The sequence below is a fragment of the Oncorhynchus masou genome, chromosome 17 (assembly GCF_036934945.1).
Source record: "Oncorhynchus masou masou isolate Uvic2021 chromosome 17, UVic_Omas_1.1, whole genome shotgun sequence".
In the NCBI taxonomy this organism is placed as follows: domain Eukaryota; kingdom Metazoa; phylum Chordata; class Actinopteri; order Salmoniformes; family Salmonidae; genus Oncorhynchus; species Oncorhynchus masou.
Window position 1 is genome coordinate 22151954 of NC_088228.1, and position 14857 is coordinate 22166810.

General features: G+C 46.4%; 1 protein-coding gene across 1 annotated transcript; it reads left to right on the forward strand.

The window, feature by feature from the left end:
* Positions 1-246: 246 nt before the first annotated feature.
* Positions 247-11498, forward strand: LOC135558237 (coiled-coil domain-containing protein 24-like). The gene is given in 5 exon segments (XM_064991964.1): positions 247-372; positions 6579-6691; positions 6693-6743; positions 10814-10902; positions 11467-11498. Coding segments are annotated over 5 exon segments (411 nt in total).
* Positions 11499-14857: the final 3359 nt, after the last annotated feature.

Below are 14857 nucleotides of genomic sequence, written 5' to 3' on the forward strand. Positions count from 1 at the left end.
TGCATTAAATTATTCAATTAATGTTACTGAGATGCTATCTAACAACTAACTAGATAGCTAACGTTAACTAACATAGCTATCTACAGCAGCCAAATGAGACAGACGACCCACGACGAGCAGACTTCTGCTACTGCAGGCAAAACCGGCAAATTATTATTATTATGACGCAAATGACTTCCAGACATATGTCAGTGACTAGTTTCAATTCTCCCCTCAGTTAGACCGTTTAAACTCCAAGGTGTCTTCATGGAAGAATCCGAATGTCCACTCTCGGTGCGGAATGTTATCGTGGAGCAAGTCCCAGAGCTCCCAGACATCCGGGGCTTGTTTGGAGATGCTTTGATTGACATGTACACAGAGATTCATACTGAGGTGACGACCAAGCCATTTTAAAGGGACAATCTGCAGTTGCTACATACATTTTTAAACTTATACATGAATGATATATCTAGCTATATCCATTGATTATTAAATGCCTCATATGGTTTTAGCTAGTTCAACTGTCATACCCCACTAGAACCCAGAATATGAACTTGTTTTAGTCCAATGTTTGCCAGCAAAGTAAATGTAAGCAAAAACTGCATAGCTTTAAAAGATGGTTTAAATCTATACTTTTGATATCATGGATGGTCACTCCTTGCATCCATAGCTCTGTCTATGAATTTGAGAGTGGTTACATAAATCCATCCCCATCCCTCAGCTTTTTACCGAAACAGTGGTGGGGAGAGCATTGTTACTGTTTCAACTTCTGGTTGTCACTTTAAGGGTGCTGTTCATGTTGGAGGAATAACTGACCATGGTCCTGCATTGTTCAAATATCTGTCTTTGGGTAGCAATCAGCAATAGCTGACACATTACATTTGGCCAAAACAATAAGGGTGATCTGGAAATCACTTGAGCAAGTTCCCTTGACTCAATAAACTCTCCTAACAACTCAAGATAGAAGTAACTACTAGATAATATTATATAGTTGACAAATGCTATGCATTAGTACTTTAAATAGATTACATTAAACTGTGAACATGCCACAATTACAGCAAGTAATCACAACAAGACATGAAAGCTTTAGGTTCCTGTTACGGCTTTCGTTGTGGGAAGGAGATTCGGACCAAAATGCGACGTGTAGATTACGATTCATGTTTAATGACCAAACACACTAAACAAACACAAACGCCACAAAACAATAAACGTAATGAACGAAACGAAAACCGAAACAGACTATACTTGTGTAAACTAACACAGAACAAGGACAAAAGGACACTAAGGACATAAGGACAATCACCCACAAAACACTCAAAGAATATGGCTGCCGAAATATGGTTCCCAAATCAGAGACAACGATAAACACCTGCCTCTGATTGAGAACCACTTCAGACAGCCATAGACTTATCTAGAACACCCCACTAAGCTACAATCCCAATACAAACACACCACATACAAAAACCCATGCCACAACCCTGGCCTGACCAAATAAACGAAGACAAACACAACCTACTTCGACCAGGGCGTGACAGAACCCCCCCCCCTGCCAAGGTGCGGACTCCCGGACGCACACCAAAAACCATAGGGGAGGGTCCGGGTGGGCGTCTGTCCATGGTGGCAGCTCCGGCGCAGGACGTGGACCCCACTCTATCAAAGTCTTAGTCCCTCCTCCTCGCGTCCTTGGATAGTCCACCCTCGCCGCCGACCATAGCCTAGTAGTCCTCACCCAGAACCCCACTGGACTGAGGGGCAGCTCGGGACTGAGGGGAAGCTCGGGACTGAGAGGAAGCTCAGGCAGGTAGTTGGCTCTGGCAGATCCTGGCTGGCGGTTCTGGCAGAGTCTGGCGGATCTGGAAGAGTCTGGCTGACTGGAGGATCTGGAAGAGTCTGGCTGACTGGCAGATCTGGAAGAGTCTGGCTGACAGATCTGGAAGAGTCTGGCTGACTGGCAGATCTGGAAGAGTCTGGCTGACTGGCGGATCTGGAAGAGTCTGGCTGACTGGCGGATCTGGAAGAGTCTGGCTGACTGGCGGATCTGGAAGAGTCTGGCTGACTGGCGGATCTGGAAGAGTCTGGCTGACTGGCGGATCCTGGCAGACTGACGGATCTGGCTGCTCCATGCTGACTGGCGGCTCTGGAAGAGTCTGGCTGACTGGCGGACCTGGAAGAGTCTGGCTGACTGGCGGACCTGGAAGAGTCTGGCTGACTGGCGGACCTGGAAGAGTCTGGCTGACTGGCGGACCTGGAAGAGTCTGGCTGACTGGCGGACCTGGAAGAGTCTGGCTGACTGGCAGATCTGGAAGAGTCTGGCTGACTGGCGGATCCTGGCAGACTGACGGATCTGGCTGCTCCATGCTGACTGGCGGCTCTGGCTGCTCCATGCTGACTGGCGGCTCTGGCTGCTCCATGCTGACTGGCGGCTCTGGCTGCTCCATACTGACTGATGGCTCTGGCTGCTCCATGCAGACTGGCAGCTCTGGCGGCTTCTTGCAGACTGGCAGCTCTGGCGGCTTCTTGCAGACTGGCAGCTCTGGCAGCTCCATGCAGACTGGCAGCTCTGGCAGCTCCTTGCAGACTGGCAGCTCCTTGCAGACTGGCAGCTCCTTGCAGACTGGCATCTCTAGCTGCTCCATGCATACTGACAGCTCTGGCTGCTCCATGCATACCGACAGCTCTGGCTGCTCCATGCAGACCGACATCTCTGGCTGCTCCATGCAGACCGACATCTCTGGCTGCTCCATGCAGACCGACATCTCTGGCTGCTCCATGCAGACCGACATCTCTGGCTGCTCCATGCAGACCGACATCTCTGGCTGCTCCATGCAGACTGGCAGCTCTGGCTGCTCCATGCAGACTGGCAGCTCTGACTGCTCCATGCAGACTGGCAGCTCTGGCTGCGCTGAACAGGCATGAGACTCCAGCAGCGCTGTAGAGGAGGAAGGCTCTGGCAGTTCCGAAACAGGCGGGAGACTCCGACAGCGCAGGAGAGGAGGAAGGCTCTGGCAGCGCTGGAGAGGCGAGGCGCACTGTAGGCCTGATGCGTGGTGCTGGCACTGGTGGTACTGGGCCGAGGACACGCACAGGAAGCCTGGTGCGGGGAGCTGCCACCGGAGGGCTGGTGCGTGGAGGTGGTACTGGGTAGACCGGACCGTGCAGGCGCACTGGAGCTCTTGAGCACGGAGCCTGCCCAACCTTACCTGGATGAATACTCCCAGTCGCTCTGCCAGTGCGGCAAGGTGGAATAGCCCGCACTGGGCTATGCAGGCGAACCGGGGACACCGTGCGCAAGGCTGGTGCCATGTAAGCCGGCCCAAGGAGACGCACTGGGGACCAGATGCGTAGAGCCGACTTCATGGCATTTGGCTCGACGCTCAATCTAGCCCGGCCGATACGCGGAGCTGGAATATACCGCACCAGGCTATGCACCCGCACTGGGGACACCGTGCGCACCACAGCATAACACGGTGCCTGCCCGGTCTCTCTTGCCCCCCGGTAACCACAGGAAATTGACGCAGGTCTCCTGCCTGACGTCGCCATAATCCCTGTGAGCCTCCCCCCAATACATTTTTGGGGCTGACTCCCGGGCTTCCTTCCGCGCCGCCGTGCTTACTTCGCCAAACTCATTCTCTCGTAACCTTCCGCACACTGCTCCATCAAATCCCAGGCGGGCTCCGGCACTCTCCCTGGGTCGACCGCCCACCTGTCTATCTCCTCCCAAGTTGTGTAGTCCAGATTTTGTTGCTCCTGCTGCCGCTGTTGCTTCTCCTGCGGCTCCTGCCTGATGACACGCCTCTTGGTCCTGTTGTGGTGGGTGATTCTGTTACGGCTTTTGTTGTGGGAAGGAGAGTCGGACCAAAATGCGGCGTGTAGATTACGATTCATGTTTAATGACCAAACACACTAAACACAAACACTACAAAACAATAAACATAATGAACTAAACGAAAACCGAAACAGCCTATACTTGTGTAAACTAGCACAGTACAAGGACATAAGGACAATCACCCACAAAACACTCAAAGAATATGGCTGCCTAAATATGGTTCCCAAATCAGAGACAACGATAAACACCTGCCTCTGATTGAGAACCACTTCAGACAGCCATAGACTTATCTAGAACACCCCACTAAGCTACAATCCCAATACAAAACACACCACATACAAAAACCCATGCCACAACCCTGGCCTGACCAAATAAATGAAGACAAACACAACATACTTCGACCAGGGCGTGACAGTTCCACAATGTAGAATGAGGTGTTGTGTAAAACACAAGGAGCTCTCGTTAAGTGAGGCTATGCATGCATTCAAGACGAGGTCCTCAGATTGTTCCAAAACAACCCATTCACACTGTGGCTCGAGACTTTCTTCATACCAGGGGTCCCCAATTACATTTAGCCGTGGGCCAATTTTTTTCTTGAGCTGATGGTTGGGGGGCCGGAACTGCAAATTAACAGCAACAATCCCAAACAGATATGGGGGGGGGGGGGGGGGTAGTAGGGGCAAATAAATCACCCACGGGACGTATTTGGCCCACGGGCCACCTACTGCTTTAAACTGTTTATTCTGAAGCCAACTACTCCGTCTGAAAATGTTATCAAGTAGCATACAACAGGTCAACAGGCTATGTGTAGTTTGCATAATATTATGCCAGGCTGGCTACCACCCCATTAGCAATGCAGGAGTAACTTCAATTGAAGTAGATAATATAGGGTTCATATTCAAAAAGGAAAAATAAATATGTATGAAACCACCCATTTCCTGTCTGGGTCTCCAGTCTTAACTCTCCCCAGTGATGTCATCCTACAGTTATGTTCTGCCAGGGGCCATGTTTTAAATGTCCATATTAGATCAGTTCAGTAGTGTAAATACAGTCACACTCTACAGGACAAACATCTAATGATGGAGGACCCCAGGAATAGTTGCGTAATAGAAGAAAAATGACACAGGCCCTCAAATTAGCTTAGCACGTCAGGGGCCAATCGAGGGGTTAAGAGGGCTAACCCTGTCTTGTTGATAAGATCATTATGAGCATATACATGACATCATTTCTATGCGCTGACTGGTTCAAAACTCTTTAGTTATCACATTTTATTTGTCACATGCTTACAAGCCCTTAACCAATACTGTTCAAGAAATAGAGTTAAGAAAATATTTACTAAGTAAACTAAAGTTATAAGTAACAATAAAATAACAATAACGAGGCTACCGGTACCGAGTCAATGTGCGGGGGTACAGGTTAGTCCTGGTCATTTGTACATGTAGGTAGAGAAGGAAGGACTTCTAGTAAATAAAATAAAAAGCATGTGAGCCCTATTCACTCAACCAGCCTTACATTTCCCTCAGTATTCTTTGTTTTTGTTGCTTTCTACCCTGTAGTAAATGAATGCTTTCCCTCAGCGTTAAATCTCTGGATGAGAATCATAATAATACCTCCCAGACTGGCCTTCTCTCCATCAAGGTCACCATTGTCTGCAGCAGTTCCTTTTAAGTTTAACACAGGATATGAGGAGGCCAGGGCACGTTTCCTTGGATCTCTGCCAAACCATGTGGGTTTGAGCTATCATATATTCTCCGGACTTTAGCAATGCCTGTGCAACTGGATATTGCATAGGATTCCGTCAATGTTTGGTTTGTGGATGGCAAGAACAAAGAGTGTATTATTAGATTAGCCTATTTCAAATGTTTATCACGTTTCACATTTCAGATCTTCAATCTCCATTGTGAAGTTACAACAACAGCAATGAGTCAACCACTCAGGTTAACCACACTGTAATTCATTCCCCATGTCATCTGATGGGTTTCACTTGGAGATGAATTAAGCAATGAACAGCTTGTTACTGTTGATAGCATCCTAGGGGGCTCACACCGTAAACACCTGCATAGAGAATGGCTTTCTGGGGCTTTATGGGAAGCAGTGTGTGGCTGCCTGGCCAGAGTTCAGCTAGACATAGTGGTAGTGTTTGTGTGTGTGTGTGTGTGTGTGTGTGCGTATGTGAGGGCACAGCCAGATTGAAAGACACAGGGAACGACCGTGTTTAAACGTTCTCCTCTGGACAGCAGTGGGGCTTTGAAGCTGACCTTTCCATGGAGCATAGACACTGAATGTCAGGGACCAGGTGCAGAACAACTGTAATAGACTCCAGACTTTAAACTTCTTCACCAACACTGTGCCTCTGCTGTCAGCAAGAATATTTGCTTGACTTTGTCTCTTTCCTCTTTGTTGTTGTTGTCTGGCTACAGTTTCATAACACTTCTACTTTTGTTCTTCTTCAGCAGTTGCCCCTTTAATCGTTTTTTTGCCTGAAGGTAGTGTTTTTACAGAGTAGTGTGCAAACTTGTTGGGGGAAACCAGCCAACTGAAAAACACATGCAGTAGTTCCATGCCCAACAGTGGCCAGGGGACATTATTAAATAGAACACTTATATTATAAGATTTCGATGGGCCAGGGTCTCAATTAAATGTCATGTACATTTCACAGGTCTTTCTGATATCTCATCATTCATAATGACTCATCACTCATTATAAGCCTAAAGTTACACAGCGTTGTCTCCTGATGTCCTATCCCATGTATCCCCATGTTTCCTACTTCCAGGTCACTATGTGGCAGCAGATTTGGCAGACGGTGCACCATAAACAGGGTAACAGGCTGAAGACACCTCACTCCCCCCTGGATGACCCCCCTGCCATCAAGGAGCTGCTGAAATCTGATCCAACTGCTGCTGGCGACCGTGAGGGAGAGAGCAGCCTTGGAGGGCAGGTGAGGAGAAGACTCTTGTGTGATTACTGAACTCCATGCCTGTGTCCCAAATGGAACTCTTTTCCCTATAGAGTCCATTACTTATGAGCAGGGCCCATAGCGCTCTGGTCAAAAGTAGTGCCCTATGTAGGGTATAGGGTGCCATTTTGGGACATAGGCCAATACTATGCAATTACAAAGCAGTTAGTTAAGAACTATGTAACACCAACATGTTAATACAACGTAGCCTATTAATCATTGGTGGCAACTTGTTTGAATATCAGCAACAATGAAACGTTTTGGAAGAAACTACTATCATAACCCTATTGGCTTTCCTTTCCCTTCCTCTTCTAGTTTGCTATTTAGTTTGGAATTGATAAAGCATTTATCAAATTGTCAAACACCAACACTTCTTCTTACGCCATCATTGCCTAACAGTTGAATTTTGAGAGAAAAAATATATGTTTAGGTTTTCATTCATCAGACAGAGGACCAACATTGTTGGGATGTCTGTCGATCTCGTTTCCCAGACCAGGCTTCTTCTCCCTGTCTCTCCCTCCCTGCCTGTTTTTTTTTAGTTCCAGGTGATAAATGTTCTGACCCCAGTAAAACCATTGAGACTTTTATTTCCACTGGGAAAGGGTTGGGCCTAGGGGTCGGGACCCTTGTTTCACACTTTATACCTTTAGTTTTCTTCAACAAGGATATCTTTAAATGCTTACTGTGTTTTCAGTCAGTTACAAATGGTTTGGTAATAATTAGATCAAAGAAGATAGTCAGGTTCCAAAATTGACTGTAAATGTTATGGTCCTAATGGTAAAAGCACAAGGCAGAATTTGAGGTTTCACAATCTCCTACATTCAAATATTGTTTTATATTGTGTAGCCTAAAGCAACAAATCACCCAGACCCCCCCCCAACTGGGGGCCCTATTTTTATACTGCCCACCCAACATTAGGCCTGCATCCGGATGAGCCCGTTTGTCCAACAAAAGGCAGTAATTTACAGGTACCTATTTGAAGGGGAGGCGTGTCCATCCCTCAGCAACTGGTTGGAGGCTCTGAAGAATGTAGCTCCGCCTCAACTCTGCCCCTATAATTGGAGTTTTTGTTGCCGTTCAGGAAAAACACAAATCACTGAAGATTGTATCCAATAAATGTGATGCACCAGTTAGAAATGTATTGGCAGTGGCTATCTCAAAACTGTCATTCATAGCTTTATTGTTACTTTGAATCCTATCAGATTTAGCTAAGACTATGAGACTAAGAGGGTAGGGTAGACTAAGAGTAGTCGAGGACTGTGTATCATTCAGAATGATTTCATCTTAAACCCACTTCAAACAAACTCTGCTGGCACGTCCAGACGTCCTGTGAACAAATCAACAAGGTAATGCTAAGACTTTGGGTATCAGTACCATGTTATCCCTGATACTACGTTCTGCTTTGAACCCCTGCCAAGTGCCAACTACGCTGCTGCCTGTTGGTCTCTGCCTCTGCCCTGTGTTTGTGTTTGTGGCCCAAATGGCACCCTATTCCCTATATAGTGCACTACTTTTGACCAGGGCCCATAGGGCTCAGTAGTGCACTATGTAGGGAATAGGGTATCCTTTGGAATATAGTCTGTGTGTATATCCTCCATGATCCCCTTTTCTTTGATTAGCAAATTAAGGGCCTCACTGTAAATCAGCTGATCTGCTTTCAGGACAAAGCTGCTGGCTCATTTCGCTTTCATATCGCTCCAGGTTTGGAGCTTTCTCTTTATCCTTGACCAATCGATCCTACCCAAAGCAGGAAACTGTTGAGTTGACTAAATACCCTACAGCTGAGGGGTTTGATGAACAAGGGTGTCTGACTTTAGCAGCTAAGATTCATCTTGCTTTGAAAGGGAACTGATTTAATGGAGCTGGTTGGCAACTTTTCAGATCACCTGTCCCATTGTGTGGTCCTCTCTCCATGCCATTGTCTTAGTTATTTGTGGTCGGCGTCCTCAGTGCAGCTGCACCTGTCCCATTATGGAGAGAAATAGGGGGTACGCTGAATGCCCATTGAGTAAAGGTACTCTGGATAAATAGGCTTTCTGAAAACGGGCCCAAGGACGTCCTAAATCTCTGAACGGAACTAGCATAACAAATGGAGCGGGAGGAGCTGGGAAGTGGGAAATGTTAAAAGTGTCTGTGGTTGTGGTGTAACTTAGTTTATCAATCTTCCAGGACAGGAGGAGTTTTTGAATGGTCTGGTGTGGTTGTTGATGTTGCGGCGGGCGTCTATGCCATCTTTGTTAGCTGAGATCAGGGCTCCTCCTCTCTCTGGGAGTAAGCTACTTAGTGATATGTACTACACTGCCTCACAATGTAGCCTCTGTTCCTGTCATTACAGCTAGACCCGGTAGCTCCACTAGCAGCCTGCCACTGAAATGGGATTCTTACCTCTACTCACCCTCCACACGGTCGTGTTCACCAGAAGTTGTGCACTGTGGTGTAAGACTCAGGCATAGGACTCAAGAGCTGCAAGCTTCAATACAGTCAGTATTTCATATTCCATCGATAATCAAGTTTGCTGATGTATGGGTCAGAGTTAGCTATCCACAACAGGCCATAGCCTAGATGTTGGCTTTGACCAAAAAGGGAGGATGCATTCTGTAAGCTTTTCCGGTCCTTAATTTCATGGGGGAGTAGCCTATCTTCCTATTTTTCACTTGGATTGAGCAGTATTACTCCGTAATTTACGCAACCCTTTGTGATTTAAAAAGGGTTGGGCATCCTTGGCCAGCATCTGCAACATCCTTTTTCCTGGAGATCAAAAGAGTTTCGGCAGGTGCAGTTAAATAGGAGTGTCCACTCTGCGCCAGCCTCCTGATTTAAATCCCTCAGCCTAGTAACATAATATCTCTACTTTGACACTGCTGGGGTGTTCTCCTCACCCCCCTCACCCCTCATTCAACAGGCCTTGTTCCATTGCTGGTGACTCTTGGAGGCTGCAGGACTGCTGCTGTTGTACCATTCTCATTGATTCTCTCTCAATTCAATTCAATTCAAGGGCTTTATTGGCATGGGAAACATGTGTTAACATTGCCAAAGCAAGTGAGGTAGATAATATATAAAGTGAATATATAAAGTGAAAAACAATAAAAATTAACAGTAAACATTACACATACAGAAGTTTCAAAACAATAAAGACATTACAAATGTCATATTATATATATACAGTGTTTTAACAATGTGCAAATGGTTAAAGGACACAAGATAAAATAAATAAGCATAAATCTCTCCCCCCCTCTCTCTCTCATCCCATTTCTCTCTCTCTCTCTCTCTCTCATCCCATCTCTCTCTCCCTCTCCCCATCTCTCTTTCTCATCCCATCTCTCTCTCTCTCTCTCTCTCTCTCATCCCATCTCTCTCTCTCTCTCTCTCTCATCCAATCTCTCTCTCGCTCTCTCTCTCTACCCATCTCTCTCTCTCTCTCTCTCTCTACCCATCTCTCTCTCTCTCTCTCTCTACCCATCTCTCTCTCTCTCTCTCTCTCTCTCTCTCTCTACCCCATCTCTCTCTCTACCCATCCCATCTCTCTCTCCTCTCTCTCTCTCTCTCTCTCTCTCTCTCTCTCTCTACCCATCTCTCTCTCTACCCATCACTCTCTCTCTCTCTCTACCCATCTCTCTCTCTCTCTCTACCCATCTCTCCCTCTCTCTCCCTCTCTCTCTCTCTCCCTCTCTCTCCCCATCTCTCTCTCTATCTCTCTCTCTCTCTCTCCCCATCTCTCTCTCCCTCTCTCTCCCCATCTCTCTCTCTCTCTCCATCTCTCCCTCTCTCTCTCCCCATCTCTCTCTCTCTGCTCCACTGCTTTAATATTTTCAGCGTGGTAGTCTTAAAATTAGGACAAGGGGATTTCAGAAAGCAGGACAGGCCTGCTGGCCGCCCGGCCCGTCGGGGTTGACAGACATACAACACTCACTCTGTGTTGCACCAACGGGTCAAAACTGGGGGGCCAGATTATTGGCTCACTATTTCTCTCCTTCCTTTGTCATCTTATTCCCTCCTCTCTGACTCCTTCACACTACCCTGGGGGTTATTTGTATGTATCTATTGATTTTCAGGGATGGAGATGCAGACATATTCCGGTACAGTCCTAGTGTGGTGAATTACGCCTTGGGTGTCCATAACAACCGTTGTGACAATGTGAATAGTAGGCCTCCCTCTAGTGGAATACAATTCAGCCAGAGCCAACATGCAGAAAGGTTAGTCTGACTGTTAAGAGGTACATTCACATACATACATTCACATACTGTAATACAACTGCAACAACACAAGAGGGAAAAGGACAGTTGCAAACATACATTCGGTAATGTGCCCTATAAAATGCAGCAAGTTGAAATTCTGCAGAATATGTGACTGCAAGACCTTAGTCTGCATCCATGAAGAGTCCCAGACAGGAAAGACCATGAGCCATGGGGTAAATGTGAGCCACAGTCAGCGAAGTGCTGTAATGAAATGAATACAGCTGTGGACTGTGGGAATGGGACCCCTTTTCCTCCTCACACACATTCCTCTGTGCAGAGTCAGATTTCTCTTCAGACTTCTGCCACTCTGGCCCTCTCTCAATCTGCCTGTTTGGACAGACCAGACATGTCCTCATCATTGTACAAACATGGCATTACAGTAAAGAGAAAGGGGGTAGCTTTACGATACGAGGACACCACCCTGCTTTGTGTCTTTCTACCTTCCTCTTTTCTCCTTCTCTCCATAAAAGTGTATTCCTGTCCTGTCATCGACAGTGAATAGATCCCTGCCCTCTCTCTCCTGGTCATAGTTCCTCTCTCCTCTCCCCTGTTCTCCTGTCTTGCACTCCTCTCTCCCGCCCGTGTCCTCCAACCTGGCTCCCTTTCCCCCTGGCCTTGTGGCAGAAAGAGCCAGGCATCTGGAGCTCCCTACCCAACCAGGCCTGGAGGGGATTGCAAACACGGGGCCTGCCTTTAGTGGGGAGCTGGGGGAGAGGAGGAGGGGATGGAGGGTGGAGGGCGGAGGGTGGAGGCCAGCCAGCCCTCTCCTCTCTCCATCCCTGCACTGAACAAAAGCCCCCATTGTAAGAAAATGAATACCAGACCTCAGCATGCAGAAGATTCCTTTGCTTCTAAAAAAAGAAAGAAGGGAATTAAGTCTACAATAGTTACATAACCGAGAAAGAGAAATAGGCCACGGCTCCCTCAATACCATAAGAAAAGTTGTATAATAGATATGGTTGTAGTACATGCTGTTGTGCATTTGGCTGCCTGTTTAGGATTCAAGGCGGTATTCGATGAAAACCGGCAGCCGAGTTCCTGGAAAATTGCACCTTGATATCATGCTATGAATACATTTGAATTGGTTTGTGTTTAACACTATGCAATTTTCTTTAGTTGAATAGTTTTACTAAAATGTGTTATAATCTATTCTCATTTGTAAAAGGTCAAGAAATGCAAAAGGGTTTTAGAGTTCAACCTAAAAATGGTGTTCTCTCCTCACCACCAGATCAGTTCTGACTGAACAATGCGAGGTGCTTTTAAGCCAAGTGCACTTGCAGGTAAGAGTTGGGTTTGATTCCAATCAAAATACCAGAGAGGTTGCTATTTTGGAAATTCACACTATCGTTCCAGTTTAAATGTTGGTCTGTGTTCTCAGAAAGTACACTGCACTTGCAGTGCCCCATGTGCTTGGACTGAGATACAGAATACACGGTAAGTAAAAAGGTCCGTTCTTCTCTGTCAGCGTTTTCTTTGGGATGTCCTTCAATAAGCCTTCAACAGCTCACACCTCGGCTCTGAGCTATAGACAAGGCCATGAAACATGGAATATAATACGGGAAAGACCCCACAGAGAGAACAAGCCTTTCGCTCCTCCAAAAACCGAGTTCTGGCTGCTACCGACAAGTACAGCCGCCTGGTTAACACAGCGAGAACCAATGTGACCTGTTGTTGACCTAGGACAGTCATCACCCCTCAGATGGACCTGATTACCTTCAGCCTTCCAACCGCTGTTGGCCATCTGCATATTATTCCTTGTGTACGCCCAGTCTGCAAAGCCTCAATCTAAGGTTACTGCTGAGGCCAGAGGCACTAAGTCTTTCCAGGGATCTGGCAAAACACACTGCTGCACAAGATTGATCCTCTTTCAATCAGTCCAAGTTCCTACTGTACTGAGTAGTCTAGTCTCTATACTCTGGTGCTGGGCTGGCTGCCCCTCTGTCCTGCTCCTCTGGCACTGAAGGAGAGAGAACGGAACACCAGATGTAGGTGTTCCCTGCCCAACAGATGGGGAAGCCAGTAAGTTTTAAGTTCCTCGGCATACACATCACAGACAAACTGAATTGGTCCACCCACACCCACACAGACAGCATCGTGAAGAAGGCGCAGCAGCGCCTCTTCAACCTCAGGAGGCTGAAGAAATTCGGCTTGTCACCAAAAAGCACTCACAAACTTCTACAGAGGCACAATCGAGAGCATCCTGTCGGGCTGTATCACCGCCTGGTACGGCAACTGCTCCGCCCACAACCGTAAGGCTCTCCAGAGGGTATTGAGGTCTGCACAACGCATCACCAGGGGCAAACTACCTGCCCTCCAGGACACCTACACCACCCGATGTCACAGGAAGGCCATAAAGACCATCAAGGTCAATAACCACCCGAGCCACTGCCTGTTCACCCCGCCAGAAGGCGAGGTCAGTACAGGTGCATCAAAGCTGGGACCGAGAGACTGAAAAACAGCTTCTATCTCAAGGCCATCAGACTGTTAAACAGCCACCACTAACATTGAGTGGCTGCTGCCAACACACTGACTCAACTCCAGCCACTTTAATAATGGGAATTGATGGGAATTGATGTAAAATATATCACTAGCCACTTTAAACAATGCTACTTAATATAATGTTTACATACCCTACATTATTAATCTCATATGTATACGTATATACTGTACTCTATATCATCTACTGCATCCTTATGTAATACATGTATCACTAGCCACTTTAAACTATGCCACTTTGTTTACATACCCTACATTACTCATCTCATATGTATATACTGTACTCGATACATCTACTGCATCTTGCCTATGCTGCTCTGTACCATCACTGATTCATATATCTTGTGTGTATAAGGTAGTAGTTTTGGAATTGTTAGTTAGATTACTCGTTGGTTATTACTGCATTGTCGGAACTAGAAGCACAAGCATTTCGCTACACTCACATTAACATCTGCTAACCATGTGTATGTGACAAATAAATGTGATTTGATTTTGATCTTTTTATGTGCCGTGTCACACATCTCCAACCCGCGTCTCCTGAGATGTAGGGACTAGGATGGGATTGCACCGTGTCTGTTAGGGATGTTTCTGTTTCTGCTACTAGCATTTTTGTAGTATGTAAAGTGCAATTCAAAGGCATAATGAACAGAAGCAAAATGCTTAGCCAGTGTAAAGGAGATTTTCAGGTGATAATATCAATCAAAAATCCATCTGGTTTATTACAAGAATTCAGCAAAGAAAATGTCTAAAGGCCTCCTCTGAGAAGGCCCTTCTATATTAATCACATAGCACTGAATTTTCTGTAAACGCCATCCCAAGAGACTTGTAGGAAGTCACAACCTCAGCTGCTATAGAATCACATAGTGTCACAGAGACATTATCAGTGTGACCTCAGCTCAGTCTGGCGTCAAACTTTAACCATCACATTCAACACTGGCAGACGTTTGATACTGTCAGTTAAACAGGTCAAAGGTAGGAACATCAGTACTTCGTTACAGCAGATAATTATAGACTGAAATACAGGAAAATAACAAGGTAAAAGTAAACATGTCATCCCCCACGAATGATACAGCACCCACCCTTGGGCCAATCTGTGTAATTTTGTAAATTATGCATCTCTATGGCAAGACACATATGTGAGGATTGACGCTGGAGATGAGAAGCAGGTACAGGGAATTTAATAAACATTTAATAAATAACAGACATGAAACAGGAATAGCATCTGGACAGGGGAAAAATAATGGCATCAATGCTGACACAGGGAACAAACTGAGGAGCAGACTGAAATAGAGGGTGTAATCAACAAAGTAATGGAGTCCAGGTGAATCCAATATTGCGCAGCTGCGCGTAATGATGGTGACAGGT